This window comes from Lissotriton helveticus, chromosome 2_1 (assembly GCF_964261635.1).
Source record: "Lissotriton helveticus chromosome 2_1, aLisHel1.1, whole genome shotgun sequence".
Lineage (NCBI taxonomy): Eukaryota > Metazoa > Chordata > Amphibia > Caudata > Salamandridae > Lissotriton > Lissotriton helveticus.
In genome coordinates, this window is record NC_136059.1 from 1,908,414,929 (window position 1) to 1,908,441,983 (window position 27,055).

The following is a 27,055-nucleotide window of genomic DNA, read 5'->3' on the forward strand; positions in this document are numbered from 1 at the left end:
AGAGCCCTGGTGGGCCCTAGTAACCCTAACAATGCTCTATTTTGCTACACCAACAGCAGTAAAGGGGGCCTTTTCTCTATTTGCACAAGGGCCCATGGTTACCTTGCTAGCTACCGAGGGAAAATGTAACTTGCGAACACGTGTAGGGTGTTTGGTCAAAAATAAAACAAGCTCACCTTTTAATCCCCCAAACTGCACATGGTAAAGTTAGTTCTACTTTAGGTTTCTGACCTTATTGTTCTTTACATTAAGTAGGTGAAACCGCCAGCAAAGCTGGTTTCAGGGTTAGACAAAGGCTTTTTTGGAATTCATTCATGATGCGAAATCCCGAGCACTCATTTTGCAGTAAAGTCTTTCTCCCCTCGCTCACTTTATTTTATTTACCCCTCACTGCCTCTGCTTGTCGTGTTTATCTCTATCTCCTCTGCTCCCTCTTTCGCTCTTCGCCGGCCCTCCCTGCCCCCGAACTTCCCCAGCCCCGTGCTCCTTCCTGTCCTCACTCCTGTCCCTTGTCCCGTCCTCACTCCTGTCCCTTGTGCCCCCCCTCTCTCTGTCCGAGGCCAGTGTGTGTGTGTGTGTGTGTGTGTGTGTGTGTGTGTGTGTGTGTATGGGGGGGGACCTATTGTAATCTGCCCCTTTGAGCATAAGTCCCTCGGCAGTATCGCCCTCCCCACCCACTCTCCCTCTCTGAGCTGTGAGCTGGCTCTTCGGGCCTCCTCAGCAGCACCCCCCCCCCCCCGCCTCCTGTCCCCATCCCCCACCTCCCCTCTCCCGCCACCTTGGCTTCATTAATTCTTGCTCTCTTGTCCTCATGAAAGGCTTCCTTCTCCTGCTCTTCTTGACTATTCATTGAAGTCTGACTTTTATCTTCAGGCCTGGCGAGCCCCGTACACAGCCCTTTCTCATCACCCCTTGAGGTCAGACGGGCGGAAGTCTCAGATCTTCTTCCAAGGCTTGTTAATTATATTTGTTTACATGTGAGGCTCTGCCTCAATGTAATTAGTGGCACATTGTTCACAAACTTATGTTGTTCACAGATAATGGTGTGAATATGTAGGCCTCTTATCTCCTGGCCGTGCCCTCTTTGACTCTGTCAGTACTGTAACTGGTGGCCACAGCTATCAAAGCTTTTGAAACATTTTGGGCACTGATGTTGGCGATTGGGCGACGGTGTTCTCGCATTAGCGGTGTTTCTAAAGCATTCTGTGACAAGCACCCCATCAACGTTTCCGTCATGGCAGTTCTCAGCACTCACTTTCAACCATTCTAAAAAGAGTATAAATAGAAAAAAATATTCTTCGCCGCCAACAGGCAACAGGGATCAAATTGACAGGTCCCGGCTGGGTGCATGTCTGCATTACCTAAGAAAAATAAGCTTCGTGCCAACAGGCAACAGGGGTTACATTAACTGGTCCCGGTCGGGTACGTGTCTGCATTACCCCCCTCATTAATAACGTAAACCCCCTCATTCTTTGATGCTACAGTTACATTCCAGAATATTGAGGCAGAAAGGCCCGGACAGCATCGCAATATTTGTATGTGCACACATTAAATGTGTGGCCCAGCAATTTTTGTATTTCACCATTTAAGTGGGCACCTTATTTCCAAAAGACAGTCCCGTTCCAAGACGGTCATCACTGTTCTATGTTTTTTTCTGGTTCGTCATAAGCATCTGGATAAGTTACAACAGGGCTGTGAAGATCTCATGCTTCACATATTCACCACGATTGTCCGCATTCATTAATAGCCTGGTACTGGCTAACAGGATGCTCCTCTTCCAGCGACTGTGAGGAAACAGCCCCCAAGACTGCAGATCGCTATTGGAGGTCACTGCATCTAGCTTCTTTCAATCCAGCCTCGAAAAAATCTGTGTGTAATGGTTCTCTGCTCCTAAAGCGTGCCTACATGTTTTGGTAAAAATGACTTTTATATGTCAAAGAAACACTGCAGCATGGTGAACTACTCGCCGAAAAAGCCCTTTGACGCCTCATCAAGGGTAGTAACCACTATATAAATGCAATTAGTTACATGGGCCACACCCGTTTAAAAGAACCCCCGCCCAAAGTTTTGTCTTATTCCCACTTAAAGCCCTGCCTCACCCTGCATCTCTTACTGCCCATAGTAATCTTGGCCTTCTAATTCACAAGAGCTTATGTTTTCTGTAGTGTTTCTATCCATCTATCGCCTTCACTCTATCCATCTATCGCCTTCGCTCTATCCATCTATCGCCTTCGCTCTATCCATCTATCGCCTTCGCTCTATCCATCTATCGCCTTCGCTCTATCCATCTATCGCCCACACTCTATCGCCCACACTCTATCGCCCACACTCTATCGCCCACACTCTATCGCCCACACTCTATCGCCCACACTCTATCGCCCACACTCTATCGCCCACACTCTATCGCCCACACTCTATCGCCCACACTCTATCGCCCACACTCTATCGCCCACACTCTATCTATCTATCGCCCTCACTCTATCTATCGTCCTCACTCTATCTATCACCCTCACTATATCTATCTATCTATCTAGCACATTCTATCTATCTATCTCTAAATTACAGTACCTTTTATTTAAGTATTAATTATTTAAAAAAATTAAATGCCATTGTTATTTGTAATATCAATACATCTAAGTCACGTAAATGCAACACATATCGCATTACAAATGCTATAGGTGTCACATTTGCGAAAGTTAAAACTATTGGCATTGTAAATGACAAAGCTACTAATTTAGCTATTTTCAAAACCAAAACATAAATAAAAAAATTGTAATTTACAAGACCAATAGCTCAAACTTTCCTAATGCGAGACCTATTGCATTGCAAATGCTTGTTCTGAATGGGGCTAAATGGTTGCCCTTTCATGGTGAACGCCTGGATTCAGTTCAATGCTACCCGTAGCTGGAGGCAGTGCCCCTTACCCCCTGGGTGGGGGAAGCATCTCCTCTCAAGGGGATTGGGGGAGAGGGAGGCAGTACAGGGGATGGGGTTTGCAGGCAGGGCAGGGTGGGTGGGGCAGTGGAGTAATTGCATTTGAAAAAAAATTGGAGAAATCCTAGTTTTAAGATACATTTGTGTGTTTGGAATAAATGGGGGGATATAACTTAAGTGAGACTATGTGCAACACATTTTATGCGTAATGCACTTGATATGCAATGCACTTTGCACTTTATGCACTTCTACTCTTTATGCATTTTGCACTTTTGTGTCCCTGTATTTTTCTAACTGCTCTTGATAAGATTAGGGAAATTGGAACGGAATGGGAATTTTGTTAAAGTTAAGCTCCAAATAGTTTTTATAAGTTTTACTTTGATCAGAGATGTAGGGGAAATTGGTACTTTTACACAGTTAGCACTTTCTGTACCTACAAATATGAAACGTAAATGCGTGAAATGTATTTGTGTATAACGTATTTAATGTAAATGATCTTGTATTCCATTCCAACACCGCACATATGCACAGTGTTCCTTTGCACCCTAGCTAGGTTTGCGCTACATTATATATAGCAACAAGCCCGTTTGAACTCCTAAATAGACATGGCACTTCACGAGAAGAAAGCTAGAATCTATAAGATTTATTTGATATATAAAACAATCCTATATCGAGATATATATATATATATATATATATATATATATATATATATATATATATATATATATATATATATATATATATATATATATATATATAGAGAGAGAGAGAGAGAGAGAGAGAGAGAGAGAGAGAGAGAGAGAGAGAGAGAGAGAGAGAGAGAGAGAGAGAGAGAGAGAGAGAGAGAGAGAGAGAGAGAGAGAGAGAGAGAGAGATATATACAACTTTCATATAAATATGGCTACAAAACAACACTCGCAGTCAAATTCACCAACCTCCTTGTCCTGTAGTCATGTGTTTCCAAGAAATTCCGCTGGGCCTCGTGTTTGGAAGGATGGTCCGCAGCCAGTGCCACATCAGTGGTGACGAGCCCCAGATTGATAGATCCCGCTTCTAGCCAGTAAGCCCTCCGCAGCACTGCAGGCTGGAGACCTACTTTGCAGCTATCCAGCTGCTCAATGTACTGCCTGAGCTGGACATCTTGGATAGCTAAGCTGATCCCCTCGCCAACTGCCTGATTGTGAAGGTTACAGTTTGCAACTCGGATTACACCCATCTAGGGAAAAGTGGAAAAGAGACGAATGTCACAGATCACAGTCATGCTACAGAGGCAATGCAGAGACCATCATGCACAGAAATATAGACTACATCATTAAGAAACTGATTACTTGACACCACAAATCGCTCTTTCGGGAAGAATCAGCAACTCAAAGTTTTTGAACAAAATGCTTAATTCACCAATAAGATTCTGGTGTTAGAAGTCGGAGAGTTAAGATTGGGGAGGATGGCAGTGTGCGGCCGACCGCTTTTGGACGCAGGGAGCTCGCTGGTGCTGTTGCAGCTGAAAACTTTCTGGCAGACTGAACACGGAATAAAGCTCACCCTACTCAATGGTTCGTCCTCAACTTGTATTGCATTTATATAGCGCTTACTACCTCTGAAGAGGCGCTGAAGCGCCTTTTCAGCGAGCAGCACGCTACTCCGGAACACATAAAGGATTAGTGTTGAATTAATATAGTGAAATATGAAAGTAATTTGAGTGGTGGATAGGCTAGTCAGGTATTTAGATTCAGAAGGATAGCGGAAGGATAGAAGAGGGAAAGAGGTTTGCATTTATTTAGCGCTTGCTACCCCTGATGGGGTGTTGAATTGCTTTTTTGGCGAGTAGCACACTACTCTGGAACACGTAAAGGATTAGTGTTGAATTAGTTTAGTGAAATATGAAAGTAATTTGAGTGGTGGATAGGTTTTTCTGTTATTTGGATAGAGATGGGTAGCGGAGGGATAGAGGAGGGAAAAAGGTTTGCATTTATATAGTGCTTGCTACCCCTGATAAGGTGTTGAAATGCTTTTTCGGCAAGTAGCACACTCCTCTGGAACCCATATAGGATTAGTGGTGAATTATAAAGTGAAATATGACATTTGAGAAGTGGACATGTTAGTCAGTTATTTTGGTTGATAAGGATAGTGGAGGGATAGAAGAGTGAAGGATTTCGATTTTGTTGTTTGTTTTGGAGCTCATAGCAGTAGGAGGAGGCTTGGGATGAGTAAAAAGGGATGTGGAGGGGCAGAGGGAAGAGTTTAGAAAGGCTTGTTTTGGGGAAATCGGTTTAGTAAAAGAGGTGTCAGATGATGCAAGGAAGGATAGAATAAGGGAGAGTCTAGAAAGGGTTATTTATTTATTTAAAAGTTTTGTATAGTGCATATTTTAGGGATCATAGTAGTGGTATGGGGTTTGGGATAAAAGAGAGCGTGAATGTAGAGGATATATTGATAGAGGTATAGGGTGAGAAATAGGGTAGTGCATTGGAGAGCATAATAGAGAGAAGTTTGAGATAAGTCAGAAAGTTGGGGTAGAAGATATATTGAGAGAGGTATAGGGCGAGAAATAGGGTAGTGCATTGGATATGCTGAATTAGAAGAAATATATAGATTCATAAGTACATGGAAAGTATATAGATGCATAAAGGAGGCAAGTATATGTGGATTAAAGATATTGATAGAGGTATAGGATGAGAAATAGGCTAGTGAATATAATATGCTTTTAAGGGGAAAAGTAATAAATATATAGATCCAAGTACATGGAAGGTATATAAAGGAAGTAAGTATATGTTGATTAAAGATGCATTAGATAAACTCTGGTTTTCAAGTGTTGTTGTACCCAAAAAATTTATTTTATTTATTTTTGAACAACATAATTATTCTACATGTTTATACAAAGCAATACACAAAGATAGATCTATGGAACAAATAAATGCTTATATACAGAGGGATATGGTGCATATTTCTATTTGCGTAGAGTGCTTATGTGGGGAAGAGACAATTCTTGAATAGTTTTCTGAAGATAAGGTGGTTGTCCATGGTTCTTATGTTGGGGGTAAAAATTCCATAGTTTGGCTGCTTGAACAGAGAAGGATGTGCCACCCATGGTTTTTTTCTTGTATCTTGGGATTTTGAGGCGAGGTGCCACTCTAGAGCGGAGGTTCCTTTGTTGAATGTGTTTGGTGATTTTATTCCTGATGAAGAGTGGTTCCATTCCATGTGTTACTATGTGGGTGATACAAAGCAGCTTCAACGTGGATCTTCTGGCAACCGGTAAGAAATCCAGGGCTTTCAAAGCAGGTGAGATGTGGTCTCGCGGTTTGATATGTAAGAGTAGTCTGGCAGTGAGGGTAAATACGAGAGGTACCCCTTAACTAAGGTCAAGGGAAATAGGGTTGGCTAACCAATGAACTAAAAGTATTCCCTTGAGAGTGAATAATTAGGAGATGCCGAAGGGTCAAGGAAAAACAATAACACAATACGTATATATATATAAAGAATTAATACAATTTATTGAAATGTACAAATGTTAAAAGAAAAGTGGTCCACAGTGGAACCCACTCAACAGAAATAAAACGATAAAAAGTATTTATGACATTCAATTTCGGCCAGCAAGATTGAATCACGAGGACAGAAAGAGCAGTAAGACATAAAATAAGTGCAATACTTATTGTATATTCGGACTCTATTGGAAACACCTAAGCTATATGTACTATACTACGATATATCAGCAAAGATGTCGAGATCCTGAATTATACTGGGTGAAGCGTCGACGCGTTTCTGTGGTTTTCCAGATTATTGTCCACCTTTATCAAGACACCTTTTAGTTTCTGTCGAGGTGTTGGGGTCAATGTGTTTGCCCTTAGAGTACGTATGTAGGAATTAAATTGGATTTTTATCTTATTCCATTGTTGAATGCCAGTTATTAGAGCTGTATCTGTGGGTCGTGTTTCCGATATGGTACTCCTGGGCATGCAGTCAATTCTGAATTGTTTTGCCAGAAATGTATTGCTGGTCTTCTTACAATGTTAAAATCCAGAGGCGCCTAAGTCTTGTCCTTGCGGAGTTAGATTTTGGGAAGACATGGCTTGGCAGTTCGGGCTGGACTGTTCCCATGAGGCACAGGGTCAGACTGATTTGCATATAGCCATGTCTGAACTGCGGTGGCAGAGTGGGCTAAAGAACGGTGATGAATCAAACCCAGATCTTTTGACTGGGTGTGAGTGTTTGATTGATTCAGATGCTCCGTCCATCACCACCCCCTTTTGTACCGCTTTTGGCCGCCATAAGTGTGGCAGGGTATGCTCAGACGCGAGTCCCTTGCTCACTTTGCCAATGGATTCAAGCAAGCCGGGCTGAAGACGGCTGGAATGCCAGAAACCGGTCCTCGGAAGCTTGTTTCCGGTCCAGGGAAGACATGGCTTGGCAGTTCGGGCTGGACTGTTCCCATGAGGCACAGGGTCAGACTGATTTGCATATAGCCATGTCTAAACTGGGGTGGCAGAGTGGGCTAAAGAACGGTGATGGATTAAACCCAGATCTTTTGACTGGGGGTGAGTGTTTGATTGATTCAGATGCTCCGTCCATCACCACCCCCTTTTGTACCGCTTCAATGAATTGTGACATCTGGGCGAACGCTGCTCTTTATATCAGTTTGCCCAGGAAAGGTCCATTTGTAATGGGTCTGTAGTTGTCAGGGTTCAGCGGGTCCAAATTTTTTTTCTTCAGTAAAGGGCGAGCGTATGATTTTTTGAGTTCTTCTGGAAATATTCTGGTAGTTAGGGAATCATTGATGATTCTTCTTACTGGAGTGGCAGCAGAGGTTGTTAAAAGAATTGTCTTGAAAGTTTGCAGTGGACACGGGTCAGAAGGGCTGCTGGTAGGCCCGCTTGATTTGACCAGGTCCATATATTCATTGTGTGAGATGTGTTGGAAGGAACGGAGAGGCTGGGTTAGAGTATTCTTGGATTGTTGTTTTGTAAAAGGGTTAGTGCTGGTGCTTTGTCTCTGTTTTAAGTAGGAGTCCAACGTGTCTGCTTTGTACGTGTAATGATTTGCCAGTTTGTCTGTGAAATCTTGAGTAACGGGATGAGTTCCTTCTAGGCAATTTGGTTTATGCAATTCATTGAGTATTTTGTATAATTCTTTATTTGCACATTTAGCATTTTGAATTCTGCCTGAATAGTACTTTTCCTTTGCTTTATTGATAGCGGACTTGTATAATCTGCTAATTTTCTGTAGGTGAAGTTTGTCTTGTTTGGCGTTTGTTTCGAGCAAGGGACGTTGCAGCTTTCTAATTTGTTCTTTTATGTCTTTTATCTCTATATTTCTCCAAGGTGCTTATTTTCTTTTGTTTTGTTGTGTGGATTTGAGTGGTATCAGGATGTCAAAAGCTTCATGTAGCCACTCATATAGTTTTTTAACAGAATTTGTTTCCAGATCTGTAATGGAGGTTAGTTGTGTTTCTAAGCGTTCCAGATTGAGTTTGTTCCACGGTCGATAGGTGGGTGCCTGTAAGGTAGTTTTAGGCGAGTCGCTTAGTGTTGTTTTATGTTGGAAAGCAAGAAAATGGTGGGCTGACCATGTGACTGTAGTTATAGTTTTAAAGTTAACTAGTTTGGTATTAGCAAAAATGACATATAGGATGTGTCCAGCAATGTGTGTGGGGTTGTGGACGATCTGATGCAGGTTCAGTGTGTCTAGGCCAGTGATTATTGTTTTCAGATGGGGCATATTGGGTTTGTCAAACCAAATGTTGAGGTCACCCCGAATGCATAGATTGAAGTGTATTGTTACGAGGTTTGAAACTGTGTCTAGAAGTGTGTCTGCGAATGTCGCCTTGCTAGGTGGAGGTCTGTAAAGGAGAAGGAAGTTACAGGAGGAAGACAGAATAAGATTGCATCTGGTTAGAAGAGCCTCACAATACTTTATGGAGATGTCGTCAACTTTAGTGATATGTAATATTTGCCTCAAAACAACAGCTAGGCCACCTCCTTTTTTGCCTATACGATTTTGGGTGATCTTTTGATATCCTTGAGGAATGGCTTTTGCCGGACTGGAGCCATATCATCTCCTAACCATGATTGAATTATGAATAGCATGTCTGGTGCTGCGTCAGGGAATAGGTCGTAGATGTGATGTTGGTTTTTAGAGAGTGATCGAACATGTATTAGTAGACAGTTTAGAGAAAGTGCTTTGGTAACAGTGAGACTTTGTTTTATAGAAGAGTGATAAGTATTGTGTGGGTTTGTAGCAGGTGCGTTTTTATTGCTGGTACTAGCTGTATTAGGATAGCAATCGTGTAGCTGTTCTGTAATGTGGTTCTCGTACAGCAGGCTAAGAAGGCATTTTGATGGGTCTGTGTGTGTGTAGGTGGTGGAGACGGTGTTTGAGAATGAGTTGGAATGCTGTGTTGTTTTTGTGGTGTAGCCTTGTTGTGCAGTGGACATGGAGAAGAGAAGTTGTGATATGTGGCACGTTGCTTATACTGTTTGCGTGTGTTTAGGGCGGAAGGTGTATGAGTCAGGGGTAGTGGTGCAGCATGTGGGTCGTGTAGTAAGGTTCAAAATTGTCCAATGGATGAAAGGCGGTTGGAAGAGCGTTGCTGTGTTGCTGTATGTGTGTTAGGTGTGGTGGAAGAGAGAAAGCTTGGCATTGGAGTTTGTTCCTTTGTGTAGTGTGAAAGGTGGGTGTATGTTTGTATTTTGTGACGGAAAGTATTATGAGGTATTGCGCTTGAGAGATTTTGTTGTGCTGGTGTGCGCGTTATGTTTTGTTTTTGAGGAGTAGTGAAAAGAGGTGCTGGTATATTTGTTTCATGAGATGGATTTGTTTGTATAGTATTGTTTGCGAGTTGAAGTTGTAAGGCAGAGGGTGTTGTGATGTGTTTGTGAGTAGAGCGGATGTGTGTAGGAGGGGATGAAGTAGAGGTAAGAGTGTTTGTCTTAGACTGGTTTGATGCAAGAGTTAAAATGTGTGGTGCCGTGCAGTGTATATGTTGTGCGTTTGTGTTATTATGGTAGAAAGAAGAGGAGGATGCTGGACAAATGATGGAAGGCTGAGTATATCTTTGTTAGTGATAAAAGGGGGTCTGTTGGGAGTAATTAGAGTGGGGAGTATGTGTCTTGATGGGCTGTAGTTAAGTATGGTGTGGAACTGGGTTGTGTTAGTGATGGGTGGATTGGTTAGTGGTAAAGGATAGAGTTGTGTACTGTTTGTAGGTGATGGTAGAAATGTGTGGTAGCTGGGATAGAGGGTGTATAGGAGTGGTTTGTGTGGTTTTGTATTGGGTTCTGAAACACTGAATTGTGCATAGGGTTAGTTTGTAGTAAATGATCGGAGCACATTTGGTGTGAGTGTGTTACTCTGTTTGTGGATGTGGATGGTGTAGGGTGGGTATTACTGAATGAGAAAATAGGCAGCATTCTAGCCCTGGTCCCGACCAGTCTCAAACAGGCAACTGCCCTTGTCCTCTCCGCCCTTAGCCTTGATGCCCGACTGAGACAACCTAAACTTTGTCCTTTTATAGCTACAGTAATCCGATGACCCCTTCAGCCAATGGGAACCCTAGCCCTAACCCTATCCAATCACAACACTAGCCCTAAAATCTAGAACCAATAGGAGATCAAGACCTTACATCCAATCATACCCTAGTCCAAGCACTCAGTCAGGCAGAAAACCCTAATTCCTACTTCCAATAAAAGGGCTAACCATAGCCCTAGTCTCAAACCAAGTCCCAGTAACCAATCACACAGGAAACCCTAATCCCTACTTCCAATAGAAAGCCTCGCCGTAGCGCTAGTCCCATCCCTACATTTATTGAATCACTGACCCAGAAACCACTAAGAACCCTCAAATAACCAACCAACGAGAACACTAACCCTAATCCAATAGAAACACCAGATACAACCACCAATCCGTGCACACATGTACCATTCAATAGCAGACTATATAAGTTCTGAGCAACCTAAGAGTCAGCCAGTAAGGGACAAACCTTTTCCAATCGGTTGCATAGCACACCCATGAAGTGGGCCTATGGACCTCTATTAGGATGGACATGCATTCTGGAGGCAGATTTAGCTAACTTAACTCTAAGTCCTCAGGAGCCAAAATATAAGATTGAGCTACAAAAGGTTCGGGTGTCTGACTGTGCCCTGGTTCTGCGTTAGAAGGTCTGGCCAGTTGTGCAGTGTCTCATGGGATACTACAGAGCTGTTGAGAAGGGTCATGAACCAAGGCTGTCTGACCCACGCTAGAGTCACTAGGATGAGGGTGAGGGACATTTGCCGAAGCTTCCAAACCATGTATGGAAGGAGTGGGAGAGTAGGAAAAGTGTAGGCAAGTATCCCTGACCAGCTCATCCACAGTGCTTTGCTCATGGACTGTGGGCATGGGAACCTAGAGCCGCAGCTTGGGCATTTGGAAGCTGTGAAGAGGTCTATGTCAGGGAACGCCCAAAAATGGAAGTACAGCAGCAGGATTTGAGAGTAGAGTTCCCACGTGTGGACTCATTGTAGCATCCTGCTCAGCAGCTCTGCAAAGTCATTTTCCACTCCCAGATGGTACACCACAGGTAGATGGACTCTGTGGTGCAGTGCCAATTGCCAGATGTCCTGAACCAGCACCGACGCCTGAAGCAAGTGCGTATCTCTCTGTTTTGGGAGCTAGTACATGGCTGTCATGTTGTAATTGTGAATGAGGAATACCATGGCTTCAAGTGCTAGCTGGAAGGCTAACAGCTCAAAGAAACTGATGTGGAGAACCTGTTGGTGGGGTGTCCACAGAGCCTGGACAGCGAGATCTTGTAAAGGCACCCCACCCGAAAAGGAATGTATTGGTGGTGATGGTCACCAGTGAAACTGGATCAAGAAAGGATCCTGCAGGTGTTGCACCTCTCCAGAGAGCGATGAGTACAGCCCCAAATCAACACTAGATCCTCCCAGTGACCCTCTGCTTGAGACAATTGTGCTGCAAAGCATTCCTGCAATGGGCGCATGAGTAACCTGGCGTGAGGAACTATGGCAATGCAAGAGGCCATCATGTCAAGGAGGCACATAGCTTCCTGGACAGTTACCTGTCAATCTGTCTGAAAGAGATGAAGCAAGGCTTGAACCCTTGCTGGACAGGGGACAGCCTTCCCCACCACCCGGTTCAGAACCACCCCCAAGAGTGCTTGAATTGGAGGGCTGGATATGGGATGGGATATTTTGGTATTGGGAGACACTGTTTAGAAGGTGTGGTGCCACCTTTACCTCTACCCATGGAGTTATTACCCCTCTATCCCCCTCTGAAGTAGCCACAGAGAGAGGCTTGCTGAGGTTGTTGCCTCTGAAAGGAGGTGGAGGCCTTGAGAAAAGTAGTTTGAGTCTCCAAGGTACTGGGATTTGCAAAAGGAACCACTGGTGGAAGGAGTTTGTAGTATCCCTGTCCTTTTTAAAATTTCCTAGCATTTGGGGAACCTGGGGTCGAAAGACGTGCTCCCCTTCGAAGGGCAGGTTGAGCAAAGGCTGCTGGGCTTCTGGCTTGAAATCAGAGACACGCAATCATATGTGTCTGCGAATAGGGACAGTAAAATGAACTCCACAAGCTGCAGTGTTGACAGCAATGAGGGCACAGTGAATTGTGGCATTGGAAACAAGCTAGCCCTTCACATTGAGGCCCTGACCCTGTTTGCGGTATTGGTCATGGAGGTGTCGGAGAAGCTCCTCCATTTCGCCCCAGTATGCCCTGTCATATGGGACAACAATCTGACAGAGTTGGTGGTGTACTAGTGAGTGGCAGATTGGGCAGCAATGAAGTTACTGGCCCCATCGATCTACTTCCTCTCCTTATCTGGTAGGTGTGCATCTTGTGCCATGAGCGCTTACCAGGTTATGGGTGATGTGAACTGCTAGGGAGTCTGGTGGAGCTAAAGACTGGTGTCTGGCTTCAGGGTTTGATGCCCACCCTCCTGGAGGGTGATGTTCGGCCCTTGTTTGATGCCAGATGAGGAATGGAGGGGTGGAGGGAGGGAGTTTGTACTCATGGCAGCAATATTCGATCTTTTCCTCAGAAGAGGTGACTGCTTCTCCACCTCCACATCGTAGCCAGAGTACTCGCAGGAGGAGGCTTGAACCTCCTCAGCAGATATTCTAGGCAGGAGATTGCCTTCAACGTTTTGTTCGCCAAAAAGACTTGGGTGTCATTATTTTTTCTGTGTGTCATGGACATGGCTGCGAGGCGTCGATCTCGACTATACCGGCAGTTTTCTTGCTGCAGGAGGTAGGAGGATTTGTCGTGGTTTGTAGACAGACACAGATTACACACCTCATGTAGGTCCTTCCAGATCCAGTTTGGCACTTCGGGATGAGGGTTCCTACACAATATGCATTAGAAATTGCATTTAACATAAATCTGTGCAATGGAATAATTTAATATGGAATCAAGCTTCAATTGATATTAAAAACTGTTGCTACATGATTTCTCAATTTAAATTCGGATATTTATCCAACATTCCAGTCCTGGGTAATGGCTGGATTCCTCCTTCACATGAACCCAACATTTTAAGCATTATTATCTTGTAAAAAACTGAATTAATTATTTTCTTACTTTGATATTTGTAGCACAGCCGTGCTCCACAACGAAGATATCTGCGCCATCAGCTGCAAGACGAGTCATGGTGTATTTTAAATCATCAGGTGTAAAGCACGGTCCTGGATAACAACTCAGCTAAAAAAAATATATAAAAAAAATGCATTGACACTTCGAGTAACACTTACAGGCAAAGAGAAATACATACCCCATTAGTCAGAACAGAAATATTTTGGTCAGAACGACAATTACTGAACAGCAATTGTAGTTTATGGATTTAGATATGGTCAGACAGTGACTACTTGCTCCTGGGCAAGGTACATGATCTTCAATCTAAGTCATAATAATCTTTACTTAATTCATCCTTGAAAAACACATTTCAAAAGGAAAAAACTCTTGGAAAACTGGATAACACCTCTAAACACTAAACTACACTCATCTGAACTGGCAGGAATTTCCTGTAAGTTTTATTTTTAAAAACTCAAAATAACAGTACTTTAACCATGCTACAATACCTTTTAACATAAGACATTTTCTGACTAGTTAGGTTTTTTACAAATGCCTGTTAAAAGGAGATGTTTCCTAAAAAAGCTAATAAGGCACCTTTCTATCTTGTAAAGTGTGCTCTTGGAATGGTTGGTAAAGACTTTATGGGCTCTATATAACAAATCTGGATACTCTTTACAACCCATCTTGCAATTCCTGCATTAGAAACAGAGTTGCCTCCTTGGATATGATAAAGCTACAAAAAGCTGTGTCTTTCTTAGGGATTTAATCCTTTCTATATAACACATTAGTGCTCTTTTAACATCAAGTATATAAAGAGGCCTCTCTCCCAGAGTCTCTGGCTTAAGTTTTTGGTTCAGGTGGAAGGGAGAGATTACCTTTTCGGAGGAACTTTGGATTGGTACTAAGAGGAACTTTATCCTGGAAAACTTGAAAATAAGGCACCTCTATGGTTAGAGCCTGAATTCCACTAACTCCTCTCAGGGAAAGTATAGCAACAAGGAAAGCTACTCTCCAAGAGAGGGTCTGCAGAGGACAGGAATGCTGAGGTTCAAAAGGAATGGAGATCAACCAGGTAACGAGCACTCAGAAATAATATTCAGTCTTGGATGTGTTTCTTCCAAAATTTAATTCAAAGTTGTTGTCTTCAATCCAATCTGTTAAGCAATTCAACGCAGCCACGTGTTTCGTCAAGTCAAATCAGACATTTAACTTCTTCAGGGCAAATTTTCCCAACGCCATCCATTTACACGACTCTGTTACGGATGTAAGATCCCATACTCGGGAGATTCATTGTGCTAAACTTGGAGAAACGGGCCGACCAATATAGACGGATTTTATAAGGTCGTCACCCGCCTCTATTTTTGACTCGAGACTCAAGGATATTAGAAGAGATACATATGGTGCGTGTCCAAGGGTAATCGCAAACCTAAGTGTTACGTGACTAGGAAAATTTGCCCTGAAGTCAAATGTCTGATTTGACTTGACGAAACACGTGGCTGCGTTGAATTGTTTAACAGATTGGATTGAAGACAACAACTTTGAATTCAATTTTGGAAGAAACACATCCAAGACTGAATATTATTTCTGAGTGCTCGGAGGATATATGTAATGTTGATTAAACCACATGTGGTTTACTGTTGGAGGTGTGGTAACCATCCCCGCTCTTCCTGAGCACCACCGAACAAACTATCATTGAACTTTATGACCAGTATTTGCTGTGCGCTCTTTGTATAACTGTTACCATTCTTAGTATAACCATGTAACGACATTTAAATTCCAGGAAGGTACTGGGGTGGAATTATTTTTTTCAACTCTTCCATAAAAACGTCTATGACTGGTAGACGAAAAAGTGACGGATGCTTGCGGTTTTGGAGATAAGCCGCAATTGCTGCATGTAATCGTACCGAAGTGTACGCTAGATTTGCCTTTTGGAGATGTAGGGGATAGCATTTTATTTGATGTACTGTAGGTGCATGTGGTGTTTGCACAGAAGGTACAGAGACAGTTTTTAGACTTTTCACAGCAAGGCGTTTGTTAGTAATTTTCCCCTTCCTTGCTTCAAGATTAACAGGCACAATGATGAAAAGAATAATAGATATGCAGTCCTGCAGTACTCTGTTTACATAGAGTGGTCACAATTCTTCTTGATTCCTGCTTTATGCTCTGGGGTTCCGGGTGTTTGCCGAAGAGTCCCGCGGCCCGTAGGTTAAGGGAAGAAAAACAGAATATAGCCAGGATTACTGTTATGCTCTTGCTGTTTGCCAAATTGCGCCACCATCACCAGACGCCGCCCGGTTAGTGAGGGGGAAGGGGAGCGTGAGGGAAAAGGAACCGACGAGGTGTGCTCTCGAAAAGAAAAAAAGAAAAAAATAGGAACACACACGTGCCTTAATCCCCAGTGCCTCCCCACCACCCCCACCAAAACGACCCCCGCAAAGGAACTTGCCTTGCGTGTCCAGGGTTGTGGCAAAGGGACCCGGGGCGTCCTCCTTTCCTAGCTGGCCGCCGGGCGTAATGGTGCTGTATAACGCTACTCCTCCGGTCTCCTACTCATTGTCCTCATCTCCATTTGTCTTTTCTCTGCTCCTCTCTTCTGCGTGTGCCTTCTCTTCGCTCCACGTCTCTCAGTTTGCCGTCTTCCTCTGTACTTTTTCCTCCTCCGGTGTCGCCACCCACAGCTCTGTCCTTCCGCCTCTTTTCCCCTCCTCTGTTGATGACGTCAGGTGTTCCTTTCGGCCTGTCTCTACAGCAGCTAGACCGCTAACCTCTTCTGGCTCGATGACTTTTGTTGGTTGTTTTTGGTTTGTTCCGTCCCCGTCCTCTTCACAGTGCACAAAGGTCCATTTCCTGGCATGTGCAATAGTGTACAAAAAGTTTCCACTCAGCTGCATAACCGGCTCTTGTGGTTAGAAGTCTTGCCTCTTTTAGAATGTACATAAATTCTGGAGGCAATAGCAAGTTTCCAACTCTGCGACTTCAGGAGCCAGATTGCAAGGTTGTTTGGATGTCTGACTCTGCCTTTGCTGTGAATGAGAAGATCTGGTATGTTGGAAAGCTTCTCGTGAGGTACTAGAGACAACTCTAGTTATGCTGTGAACCAGGGATGACGTGCCCAGGTTGGAGCTATGAAAATCCTCTTCAGACTGGTTTGTCTGAGTTTCCTTACAAGATATGGCTTGAATGGGAGAGGCGGAAAAGTGTATGCAAATATCCCTGGCCAGTTAATTCATAGCGGTACAAAAAGGGGTGGTGATGGACGGAGCATCTGAACCAATCAAACACTCACACCCAGTCAAAAGATCTGGGTTTAATCCATCACCGTTCTTTAGCCCACTCTGCCACCCCAGTTCAGACATGGCCGTATGCAAATCAGTCTGACCCTGTGCCTCATGGGAACAGTCCAGCCCGAACTGCCAAGCCATGCCTTTCCTGGACTGGAAACAAGCTTCCTAGGACCTTTTGTACCGCAGTTCATTCATAGAGCATTGTCCATGGACTGTGTATGTTTGTACCTGGTATCGAAGTTTGGGCATTGTGCGTTTTCTACTGTGCCAAATAGGTCCACATCTGGAGTTCCCCATATTGCGGAAGTAACTGCAGAGGACTTGGGCATGGAGTTCCCACTCTGGCCTTGCTGCTGCATCCAACTTAGTAGGTCCGCTACTGATAAGTGCACTCACAGAAGGTATTGCACTAGGAAGTGGATGTGATGGCGAATAGCCCAGTGCCAAATGGTCTGTGCTAACTGAGACAGCTATGTTGAGTGCATCTCACCTTGTTTCTGGATGTAATACATTGCTGTCATATTGTCTGTCCAGAACAGTACAATCTTCCTGGTCATTTTTGGGAGAAAGGCTTTCAGAGTCATCTGAACTGCTATAAGCTTTAGTACACTAATATGGAGTTTTTGCTGAGGAGCAGTCCAATGGCCCAAGACTGTAATGCCCTCCATGTGTGTGCCTCCATTGTAGGAGTGATACATCCGTGGTGATAATAACCTGCCTTATCAGGGTCCAAAAAAAGGTCTGCCCTTGAGGGTGTTCTGTGTGACTGTAGCGAGGTGACCGGGACATTGTCTAACAGTAAGGGCGGCAGAGAAGTTTCCTGGTGGTCTGTGCATGACGAGGATGTGGTTGCTCCTTCACAGGACGATCCTTTTGCTTGGGGAAGCCCGTCGCAAGAAATACAGCACGGCCCCTTTAACTGGCCGACGGAACAGGACGCCGGGACTGCCCATCGTGACGTATCCTTCACCGCATTGGATAAATCCCCGGAAACCTGGAGGTCGGGGTGTGACGTCACCGACTCGGAAGGAGGCCGCGAGGAGGAAGAACGCCGGAGAGACGAGGAGAACGCTACGCCAGGACGAGAAGCAGACGAGGCTGGGAGAGAAGAGGCTCTGTCCGAAGAAGACGTGCCAGGAGGCCAACGAGACCGCGCAGCGCCGTGCCACACTCCCGAGGGAGGAGTGTGGCTACGACAGGTACGGGATAGAATCTCGAACTGGGTGGGACGGCGGGGACATTCACCCGCGGTAAAAAGCCTCTCAAACCCTTAGTATCCTGCACTACCCTTCCCCGTGATAAAATACCCTCCCTCACGCCTGTCACTTAGCCGCAGTAAACGTCTACAACACTGGAAGGTGTCCCTCACTCCCTGGTACCCCGGAAAGGAAAAGTATAGGACGTGGCAGTAATTGGTCCTTTTTCTGTGTTTTATTTCCGGTATAACTGTTGCGAGAGGTCCCTCTGGAAGAAGCGCTATCCTGACCCAAGACGCTATAGAGGAAAGAACACCCCTCCACAGTCAGCACCACGGATCCCGCCGGTTTTGCAAGAGAAAGACTCACTTTACGCAAAAAGACACTTTATGTTAAAATAAAACCCTCGTTACCAAGACCCCGTGTCCAGTCCATTCCTGACCCCCCTTTACAGTGACCCAGCATTTCAAATGTTGAAATCCCCTTAGGGATACCTACACTAGATCCTACAAGCCGCCCCGCTTATGATCACTGAGATGCTAGACACTCCTGTAATGGGTGCATGTGTAGTCTGGCATGTGGAAATATTGTTCTACAAGAGACCACTGTACCCAAAAAACTCATGACTGTCCTGACTGGCAAGTGACAATGTGGCTGAAAAAAATCCAGTTGAAGGAGGGGGTGTGGCCTAGTGAGCCGACATGGCGGACGTGTGTTAGGCGAGCTCCGTCCAGCACGTCTTTTATCCTTCACCTATCCTGGTTCTCTTGACCCTCGAGTAATTATGAAGGAGCTGTAGAGGCGCTGACTCACCCCCACAGACATCTGATGGAATCTTGTGGCGCCCACATTCACCTTCGGCGGCGAGATCGCACCGCGTGTGTGACGAGGCCTTGTGGCAGAAGAGGAGCCGGGTCGTCACGTGCGAATCTCCGGAAGGCACTGAGGGCTATGCGCCTCTTCGAGCCCCGCCGGCGAGTGGGGACGACTGTTTGGCGGACTGTGCGTCTGCTGGAGCCGGCGCGGAGAAGATGATTGCTGGCAGTCCCGTAGCCCAGGGACTCTGCGGGGAGACTGGTGGCGTGACGTCCTGGGATCGCTCAGTGACCTGAGTAAGCAGCACCGGGGAGAAGGATCGCAGCGAGTCAGGGGCGGCGGCGGTGGCCCAGCTCCCTGCATCCGGGGTCACTTCTCAGCAGTGGTAAGATCGGCAGCGCCGACACCGACGCAGCGGCCGGGGGCCCCCCCCCCCCTCCCTCCCCCCCTCCGACGGCTCAGGGCCACAGTGCGGATTAAGTGCAAGGCTGGGCCTGTACAGGGGGCCATGGGGCAGTGGATTGCTCAGTTGGTATTGGACCCCCCCTGTTTCCCGAGCGCCCACTGCGGTGGCCTGCAGACACTTGGCCCCCGTCCGCTCATAGGTGGCCTTGCCCAGGAGGCCCAGGAGACGGCGTGGGCTGGCAGAGGCAGCATCTGGGGTTGGCTGCTCTGTCTTTGATCCGTGGTGCAGCCTGCACGGGACCACCGGGGATGACGCAGCGTCCAGGCCGGGCCGCGAAGGTGAGGAGAGGGGAGTACAACGTGAGCTGCGGTCAGGGGTGGAGTCCCTTTGAGTGGGCACAGAGGAGGCTTGTCGCAGGGGGCCCCATCATCCACGAGGCTGTAGCCGGAGGTAGGCGACATACCTGGGTGGCAGGGGATCGGTGGCACGGCCGGGCCACATAGGGTGCGCTTAGGTGCTCTATCCTTCTGCCCTGGGGACACCTGCCTCGGCGGCCAACCTGGCTGCACAGCTCAGACGGTTGGCGATCACTGTGCTCAGTGGAGGCACTCAGCCGGCTGCGCGCCTGGACCCAGCCCCATCCCCGGACACCATACACATTGTACGGGGTCCCTGGAGGAATCGCATTGGCATCTAGCTCAGTTTCGTCCGGATTTGCGGGGAGACCCCAGGGACTGCCATGACGAGAGACAAGGGTAGCAGTTCCACTAAACATGGGCCCATTTACAAATTCACCGGTCCGGGTGCAGTGGCGGTTGCTGCCGGGGGTCAACCGAAGGGTATCCCGGACAACGCAGCCCTCATGGCGGCCATCACCTAGTCCAGGGACATGCTGGATGCTAAAATCGGGTCAGATGTTATGCTGCTGCGACAAGATCTTCGCAATGCAGTGCCTTGCATCACGGAGGCTGAGACTCATATCTCAGGAGTGGAGGACGACGTCACGATACTAAAGCAGAAAATGGCAAACATGGAGACGATTCAGAAGGGGCTGGCGCTACGTGTGGAAGATGCAGAGGGGCGAGCCCGACTCAATAACCTGAGATTCGTGGGATTTCCGGAGGGCTGTGAGGCGGGTAACATGGAACGCTTCCTCACGCAGTGGTTGGAAAGTTGGCTCCCGCCTGACGCTTTGTCACAATGCTTCGTCGTGGAGCGGGCCTACCGGGCGCTCATGCAGAAACCACCGCCGGGGGCTTGCCCACGGCCAGTGATAGCAAAGCTCCTAAACTATTTGGACTGTGATGCCATACTGAAGCAGGCCCGGGCAAAGGAACCTCTTCTCTACGACAATGTGCGCATCTTAATCTTTCCCGATTATACACGGCAAGTGCAGCAACAGCGCCAATCGTTCATGGCCGCGAAGGCCCGCCTGAGAGCTCTCAACCTCCCATATGCCCTCTTGTTTCCTGCTCACCTCCGGGTGGTATGCCGATCCCGCACCCACTTCTTTGACACCCTGGAGGAGGTCTTTCAGTGGACAGATGAAACGGTGCGAGTGAGGGCGCACATGCCCCCCTGGCAGGGATTCAGACTCCTCCTCCAGTGAGGTGGCCCAGAAGGGTCCCAAGGGACAGCAACAGAGGGGCAATAGGCGGTCACGTTCCAGGAGGCGCTCTTTATCTTGCGCGGCCTCAGCTAAGAGGGGTCCTCTTTGGAACCTTGACAGTTGGGGTTGGCTTGGCGCAGCGGTGGTCTCTTTGGCTCACCATGTATTCTGATATACGACTGTTGGGGGAATCTTAGAGTGGGCTGGTTCTCTGCCGGTCTCGTGCTGGTCGGGGTCCCGTCCGAGGAACATGGGCTGCAAGTTGGAGATCCATTGGATGGGACAGTGCTTGTTCCCCCGTTGGGGTTCGGGTACTCACCCCGCCGCAACATCTTTTGGCATTCTCCATTGTCTGGGGTAGTGAACAGGTCTATCTGTGGGGTGCCAAACTCCTGGAAATAAGAGGAGTATGACTTGCGGGTGGAGTTCCAACTTGTGGACTTGATGATGCGCCCTGCTGAGCAGATCTGCAAAGTTGTTGTCTACACCTGGGAGATATTTAACCAAGAGGTATATGTGATGGCGGACTGCCCAGTGGCAGATCTTTTGCGCAAGTGCTGAGAGTGGGATAGAGTGTGTACCACCTAGCTTCTGGAGGCAATACATGGCAGGCGTGTTGTTTGTTTTGAGAAGGACTATTTTGCCCTGAATGACATATCATATTGTCTAGATGCACCCAGACCCTACAAAAAAATCCTGCTCCTCAACAGACTGCTGCTGAGCCACCACTCCACAGAGAAATGGGGGCTGGCCTTTAGCAACACTAGATCTTCACCAATGACCTTCTGCTTATGAGCAGTGTGCCAAGAGACACTCCTGCAGGAGGAACATGTGGACTATGGCACGAGGGGCCATGGCGATGCATTAGGCAATCATCCCTAGGGCGCATCTTATTGCCCTAACCATTAAGTTGACGATTGGGCTGAAAAAGAAACAGCAGGTGTTGAAATCCAAACACGCTGTGTTGATTGTGGAAGGATAAAATGGAGGTCCGATTGTGGCATGACAAAGGATTTCCAAGGAAACCTGTGAGTTAGGCCTTTCATGATACACATCATAACTGATCAGGCAAATAGAAAAAGGTCTAAAGGGCCAACATACAACTCCTAATTGTGCTCACTGCAAGGCCTTGGTTGGCCAACAAAAAAAGAGCTTTGAAGAGGAGCAATATGTTGGTCTCCACACCAGGCCACAAACTTCTTCCAAGATCCAGAAAATAAAATACTACTTACTTTGTAAGTATCTGTTCCTAGCGTGTAGTGCTGTAGAGTCACATGCTTAGCATACTCATTACATCTTATGTTGGGCTTGATCATTTGCAAATTGTTTTTCTTCAAAGAAGTCTTTTGAATCACAAGGTATACTGTTACCCCTCCTCATGCTGTACATTGTACCGGACTCCATGTTAGACTGTTTTTAGGACAGTGGGTGAGAGTATGTATGGAGTGTGAACGAACATTAAGGTGCACAAAGCACAATTTGCAGTGGAAAATAATGAACGTAAGAGATATGCGAAAAAATAAAAAACCTCCTGGGGAGGAAGGAAGGTGAATTAACAGCACTACGCACTACGATCAGATGGCTACAGGGTAAGTACTAATATCTGTTCATACCATGTGTGGCTGTCGATACAGTTGCCTAGATTGTGGCCTCCAAAATCGAGGAAGTGATGTCACAGACATGAGTGTGGTCTATATTGACAGGATGTGTCCCTTCCAGGGTCCAGCCTGCATGGACAGATCCACTTTGGTGTTGTGCCACTTGCCACTCATTTGGTATTGAAATATTTTCAGATTCAGTCAGATACATGTGTAAATTCTTTCTACATGAAGAATCTCAACAAATACCTACCAGAATATTTTCATTAATTCGCAGATTTTAAACACACTTGTACAGCTGTTGGCATATATAAAAACACACTTTGCTGACATGAACAAAAACGATTACCTTAGAATCACAGTACCGACGATCAATCCCGTGCTGGCATACAACTACAGATTTTGGCCTTTCAAGCTTAAACTCTTTACACACCACATGGAACACAAATGTCTGCCCCCACTCAAGAAGGCAAGCAAGCTGTAAGGAAAACATAAAAGACACAAGATGACAGTATATTATCATGCATTAGAAACCGAAGTGTTAATGTGAAAAAATGCAACATCCAAACAAACTGGATCCTCATATATGGAGACCTAACAATGTGCTTCCCATCAATGTCAGCAAAGCTTTACTATGTTTCCTCATTTGTCACTCTGTTCTATGTTGTTAAGTCCGTTTTGCAATTTCTTCAATCTTAATAAGATAAAGCAAATAAGCTTCAGCAATATCCAACACACGTTCCCCACTTAAACAATCTTTATTTCCGAAACTAAATTAAAAAACAATGTTATTCAGTGATAAACATGACAAAAATTCTATCCACTAAGTGCAAATAATAAACTTCTATCCACTAAGTGCAAATAATAAACTATCTACAAATTTTGTATTAAGTTAGGTTACACGCGTCACCTCTATTTTCAACCTTCCTTGGCGGGGTCTGAGACTGTATGTTGGTACTATTTTAGCATGTACCTAGTTTACATGTTAGTACATTGATGCCACAGAACTCTGCATGAGACCACTCCCAGAAATGGACAAATAGTCATGTTCCCCAACAACCTTCAGCTCCCAAGCAGCCCTCAGCATTCAGACTGTGATGGCATGAAGATGAACAACAAAAGTAACATACCTTAAGTGTACAACATACAGGTGTAAATGACTGCAGGATCGAATGGCCCTGGTGCAACAGCATCATACCACTTTGATCCTCATTTTTGCATTTCTTTCTGAAACAGAATGTTTTCTTGTAGAAGAGGCTGATGTCCTAAATCCCCTGGCATGTGCCCTACATGTTTAAAGAACTGATTGTTCACCTGGATCATCCCCAATGGCTGGTCTTACCTTTACAATCAATGCCATGGAATATTATGTGGTGCCTGTTCAATTTCTTTTACTGATGGTTCACTTTAAAGCTAAGTTAAGTCTAGAAAGAGAACAGATTGCTCACCAGCCAAGTATTCAACAACTGTCCTGGAAATTAGTTCATTCAAAAAGTAACTAAATTAAACAAAGATGATTACTTCTTCCAGAGATAACAAAATAGGTCTAAGGCACAAGTTACTTACTTGTGTAATGATGTATCTGTAAGAGACATTAGTTAGTGATTGATTCCTTGCCTTAGAATATCCCCAGGCGTCAGACTGGATCCGGAAAGTTTTCGTCAGCAGTACCCCTGCGCGTCGGAAGGTGGCGTTGTGCGGCTCCACATCCGTGGCTGGTGTCGTAGGCGCAGACATGACGTCACGGAGACTACTTAGGCGCCACCCATGCGTGCTGACGTCAGTTCTGTACACGACTTACCGCGCCAGGAACACAGAGCCACGCAGGAAACTGACCACTGGTGCCATGAAACTAGGGCCATGAAAGAGATGACCTTAAACCTCAAAATCAGGTTGCAGAACAGGGAGGATGGGTGGGGCGGTAAGGAATCTATCACTAACTAATCTCTCTTACAGATATATCGTTACACAAGTAAGTAACTTGTGCATCTGAAAGTGGTAGATTCCTAACCTTAGAATAGATACCCCAGCAACACCAACGCCGGTGGTGGGTCTTGGATCAAGATCACACCAGAACGTCACATGAACAGAACGGCCAAAGAAGCCGTCTCTCCGGACTTGACTGTCAGGGCAATAATGTTTGGTAAACGTGTGCAGCGAGGCCCACGTATATGCCTGACAGTTGTCCTGCAAAGGAAAGCCGCGTCCCAAAGCAGTAGTGGCTGCCGTTGCCCTGGAAAAATGGGCACACAGCCCAACCAGGAGGCTCCTTCTTAGCCAACGACTAACATGCTTTGATGCACAGAACGACCCACCGAGAGATGGTCCGTTTGTGCACGGCTCAACCTTTTCTGGCGCCCACATAGCCAACAAAAAGTTGGTCATTGTGAAATGGCCCCTCGGGAGACGACCCCCGGGACCCTGTCCCCTACACCATCGGAGCTGCCCCCGTTAAATCTCTCACCTTGCACAGCGGATCCGGCAGCAACGGCGTCCCTGACACCCAGAACCCCTCCCCTCTCTGTTTTACAGGAACCAATCCGGTACGATCAGGACCCGGAAGTGCACCCATCTGACCCCGGAAGTCCAGCCTCCCCGACGCCAGCCGGAGAAAGAAAAGGCGGAAGCAGAGAACCAGAAGGGGTCGGAAGATCGTGGCAGGAGATTGCGACCGGAGAGGAAGGAGTGAGCGGAGAATACGGCGGAGAAGAAGACGAGTGGTGCGAGGACTGGTGGAGTCCCCCAGAAGGAAGCTGAAGAGCGGCCGCAACTCACCTGGAGAGTTGCGGCGGAGCCCGTGAGTAACCCCTCGCCTCTCTGTTGCACATTAGGTGCCTGTATATAGTATAGAGTATTGTTTCTTCTGTTTTTGCTTAGCACGACTTAGGCACGCTAACACTATCAGGTCACTGTATATACATGTAAAGCACTTCCGATATAGATAGCCGTCGATTACTAATCCACCCCCCCCCCACACGTCTCGCACTCAGTCCTTAGCCTCTGTCTCTGTATCCTGAAACCCCATACCCTTTTTCCCTCACGATACCTATTACCACTCCTCACGACCCGGTGTTGGTGGAGGCGCTTACAGTCCGATACAGTGGGACTAACGGCTCCTTTTCCTGTTTTCTCTCATTGCCCTCCGGTGGACTCCCCGAACAAGACCCGGATCTACACCCAAGACCCGGCACTACACCCAAGACCCGGACCTACACCCAAGACCCGACTCTGCATCTGAAGACCCGGACCTACATCCCAAGATCCATCCCTTATTCACAAAACTCGAATCCCACTTCTGACCTACCTCACCCCCTTGGACTCTGTTGCACGGACTCTCAGTGTATCAATAAACCACACAATTGCACGCTATATCCGGCCTCCTTGCCTGCTTTTCCAGCCAGCCGACCGCCCACCATCACAGTCATCCACCCGGAACTGTTGTGTGTGCTTCAGATAGAAAGAGAGCGCACGTTTTGGGTCTAGACGGTGGAGCCTCTCTTCCTCTTTTGAAGGATGCAAAGGCGGAAAGAAGGTAGGCAAAGTGATGGTCTGCCCAATGTGGAAGGGTGTGACAACCTTTGGCAAGAAAGAAGGACAAGTCCTCAAAACCACTTTGTCTGGATGAACAGAGAGAAAAGGAGGTTTAGAAGAAAGAGCCTGGAGCTCACTCACTCTTCTAGCAGAGGTGATAGCTACCAGGAAAGCCGTCTTTATAGTGAGACGAAGTAAGGGACAGTTATACAGTGGCTCAAAGGGAGCGCACATCGGATAGGTCAATTAAGTTCCATTGAGGCATTAATAAAGGCTTGGGACGAAACGTGTGTGTAATGCCTTGTAGGAAGCAATTACCAACCGGGGACTTAAAAAGAGGAGGCTGCTCTGGAAGCCGTAGAAAAGCAGAAATGGCCGAGAGATAACCCTTGATGGTGCCTAGAGCAGAGCCCTGCTGGGCCAAAGAGAGAAGGAACAGAAGGACCTCGGAAAGAGTGGCAGAAAGGGGATCTACAGCCTTTGCTGTGCAGATGCCACAAATTTGTTCCACCTGCAGGCGTATACCGTCTTAGTGAAGGGACGCCTCGCTGCCAGAATAATATCACAGACTTCAGAAGGAAGGTCAAAAGCTGTCAACTGTCGCCGCTCAATCTCCACGCATGGAGGTGGTGGCTGGAGAGGTTCGGGTGGAGGACCGTCCCCTGCTGCTGCAACAGAAGATCCTCCCGAAGAGGCACTCGGATCGGGGGATCGATCCCCATGCTGAGTAGCTCGGATGCCAGTATTTTCATGTACAATCCAGAGCCATAACGATGACTTGGGCCCAGTCGTGACTAATCTTCTTCAGCACTGTGGGCATAAGTGGTATAGGCGGAAAGACGAACAACAGAGCGCAGTTCCACTCGTGACGAAAAACGTCACTGTACGAGTGCCCTCTTAGAAATTCCAATGTGCAGAACTGATGACATTGCGTGTTCTCTTCGGTGCCGAATAGATCTAACCAAGTCTGTCCCCACACCATGTCAGAGTTCAGACGCCATTTGTGATCCATCATGCACCAGCGGCTGAGTTTGTCCGCCCTGGCATTAAGAGAACCTGCCAGGTGTTGAACCACCATGGTAATGCCTTGATGTTCCAGCCATGCCCAGAGGCCGGAG

The 27,055-nt window shown here is 46.5% G+C and overlaps 1 protein-coding gene across 15 annotated transcripts in view; it reads right to left on the minus strand.

The window, feature by feature from the left end:
- Positions 1-27,055, minus strand: part of BLTP1 (bridge-like lipid transfer protein family member 1) — a 2,102,388-nt gene that overhangs the window by 1,712,260 nt on the left and 363,073 nt on the right. For all 15 annotated transcript variants that reach the window (XM_078676841.1, XM_078676840.1, XM_078676839.1 and 12 more), the window contains 3 exons: positions 22,756-22,884; positions 13,507-13,626; positions 3,873-4,153 (listed from right to left, as the gene is read on the minus strand). In XM_078676841.1, the coding sequence (XP_078532967.1) occupies positions 3,873-4,153; positions 13,507-13,626; positions 22,756-22,884 (530 nt within the window). The remainder of the gene's footprint in view (positions 1-3,872; positions 4,154-13,506; positions 13,627-22,755; positions 22,885-27,055) is intronic.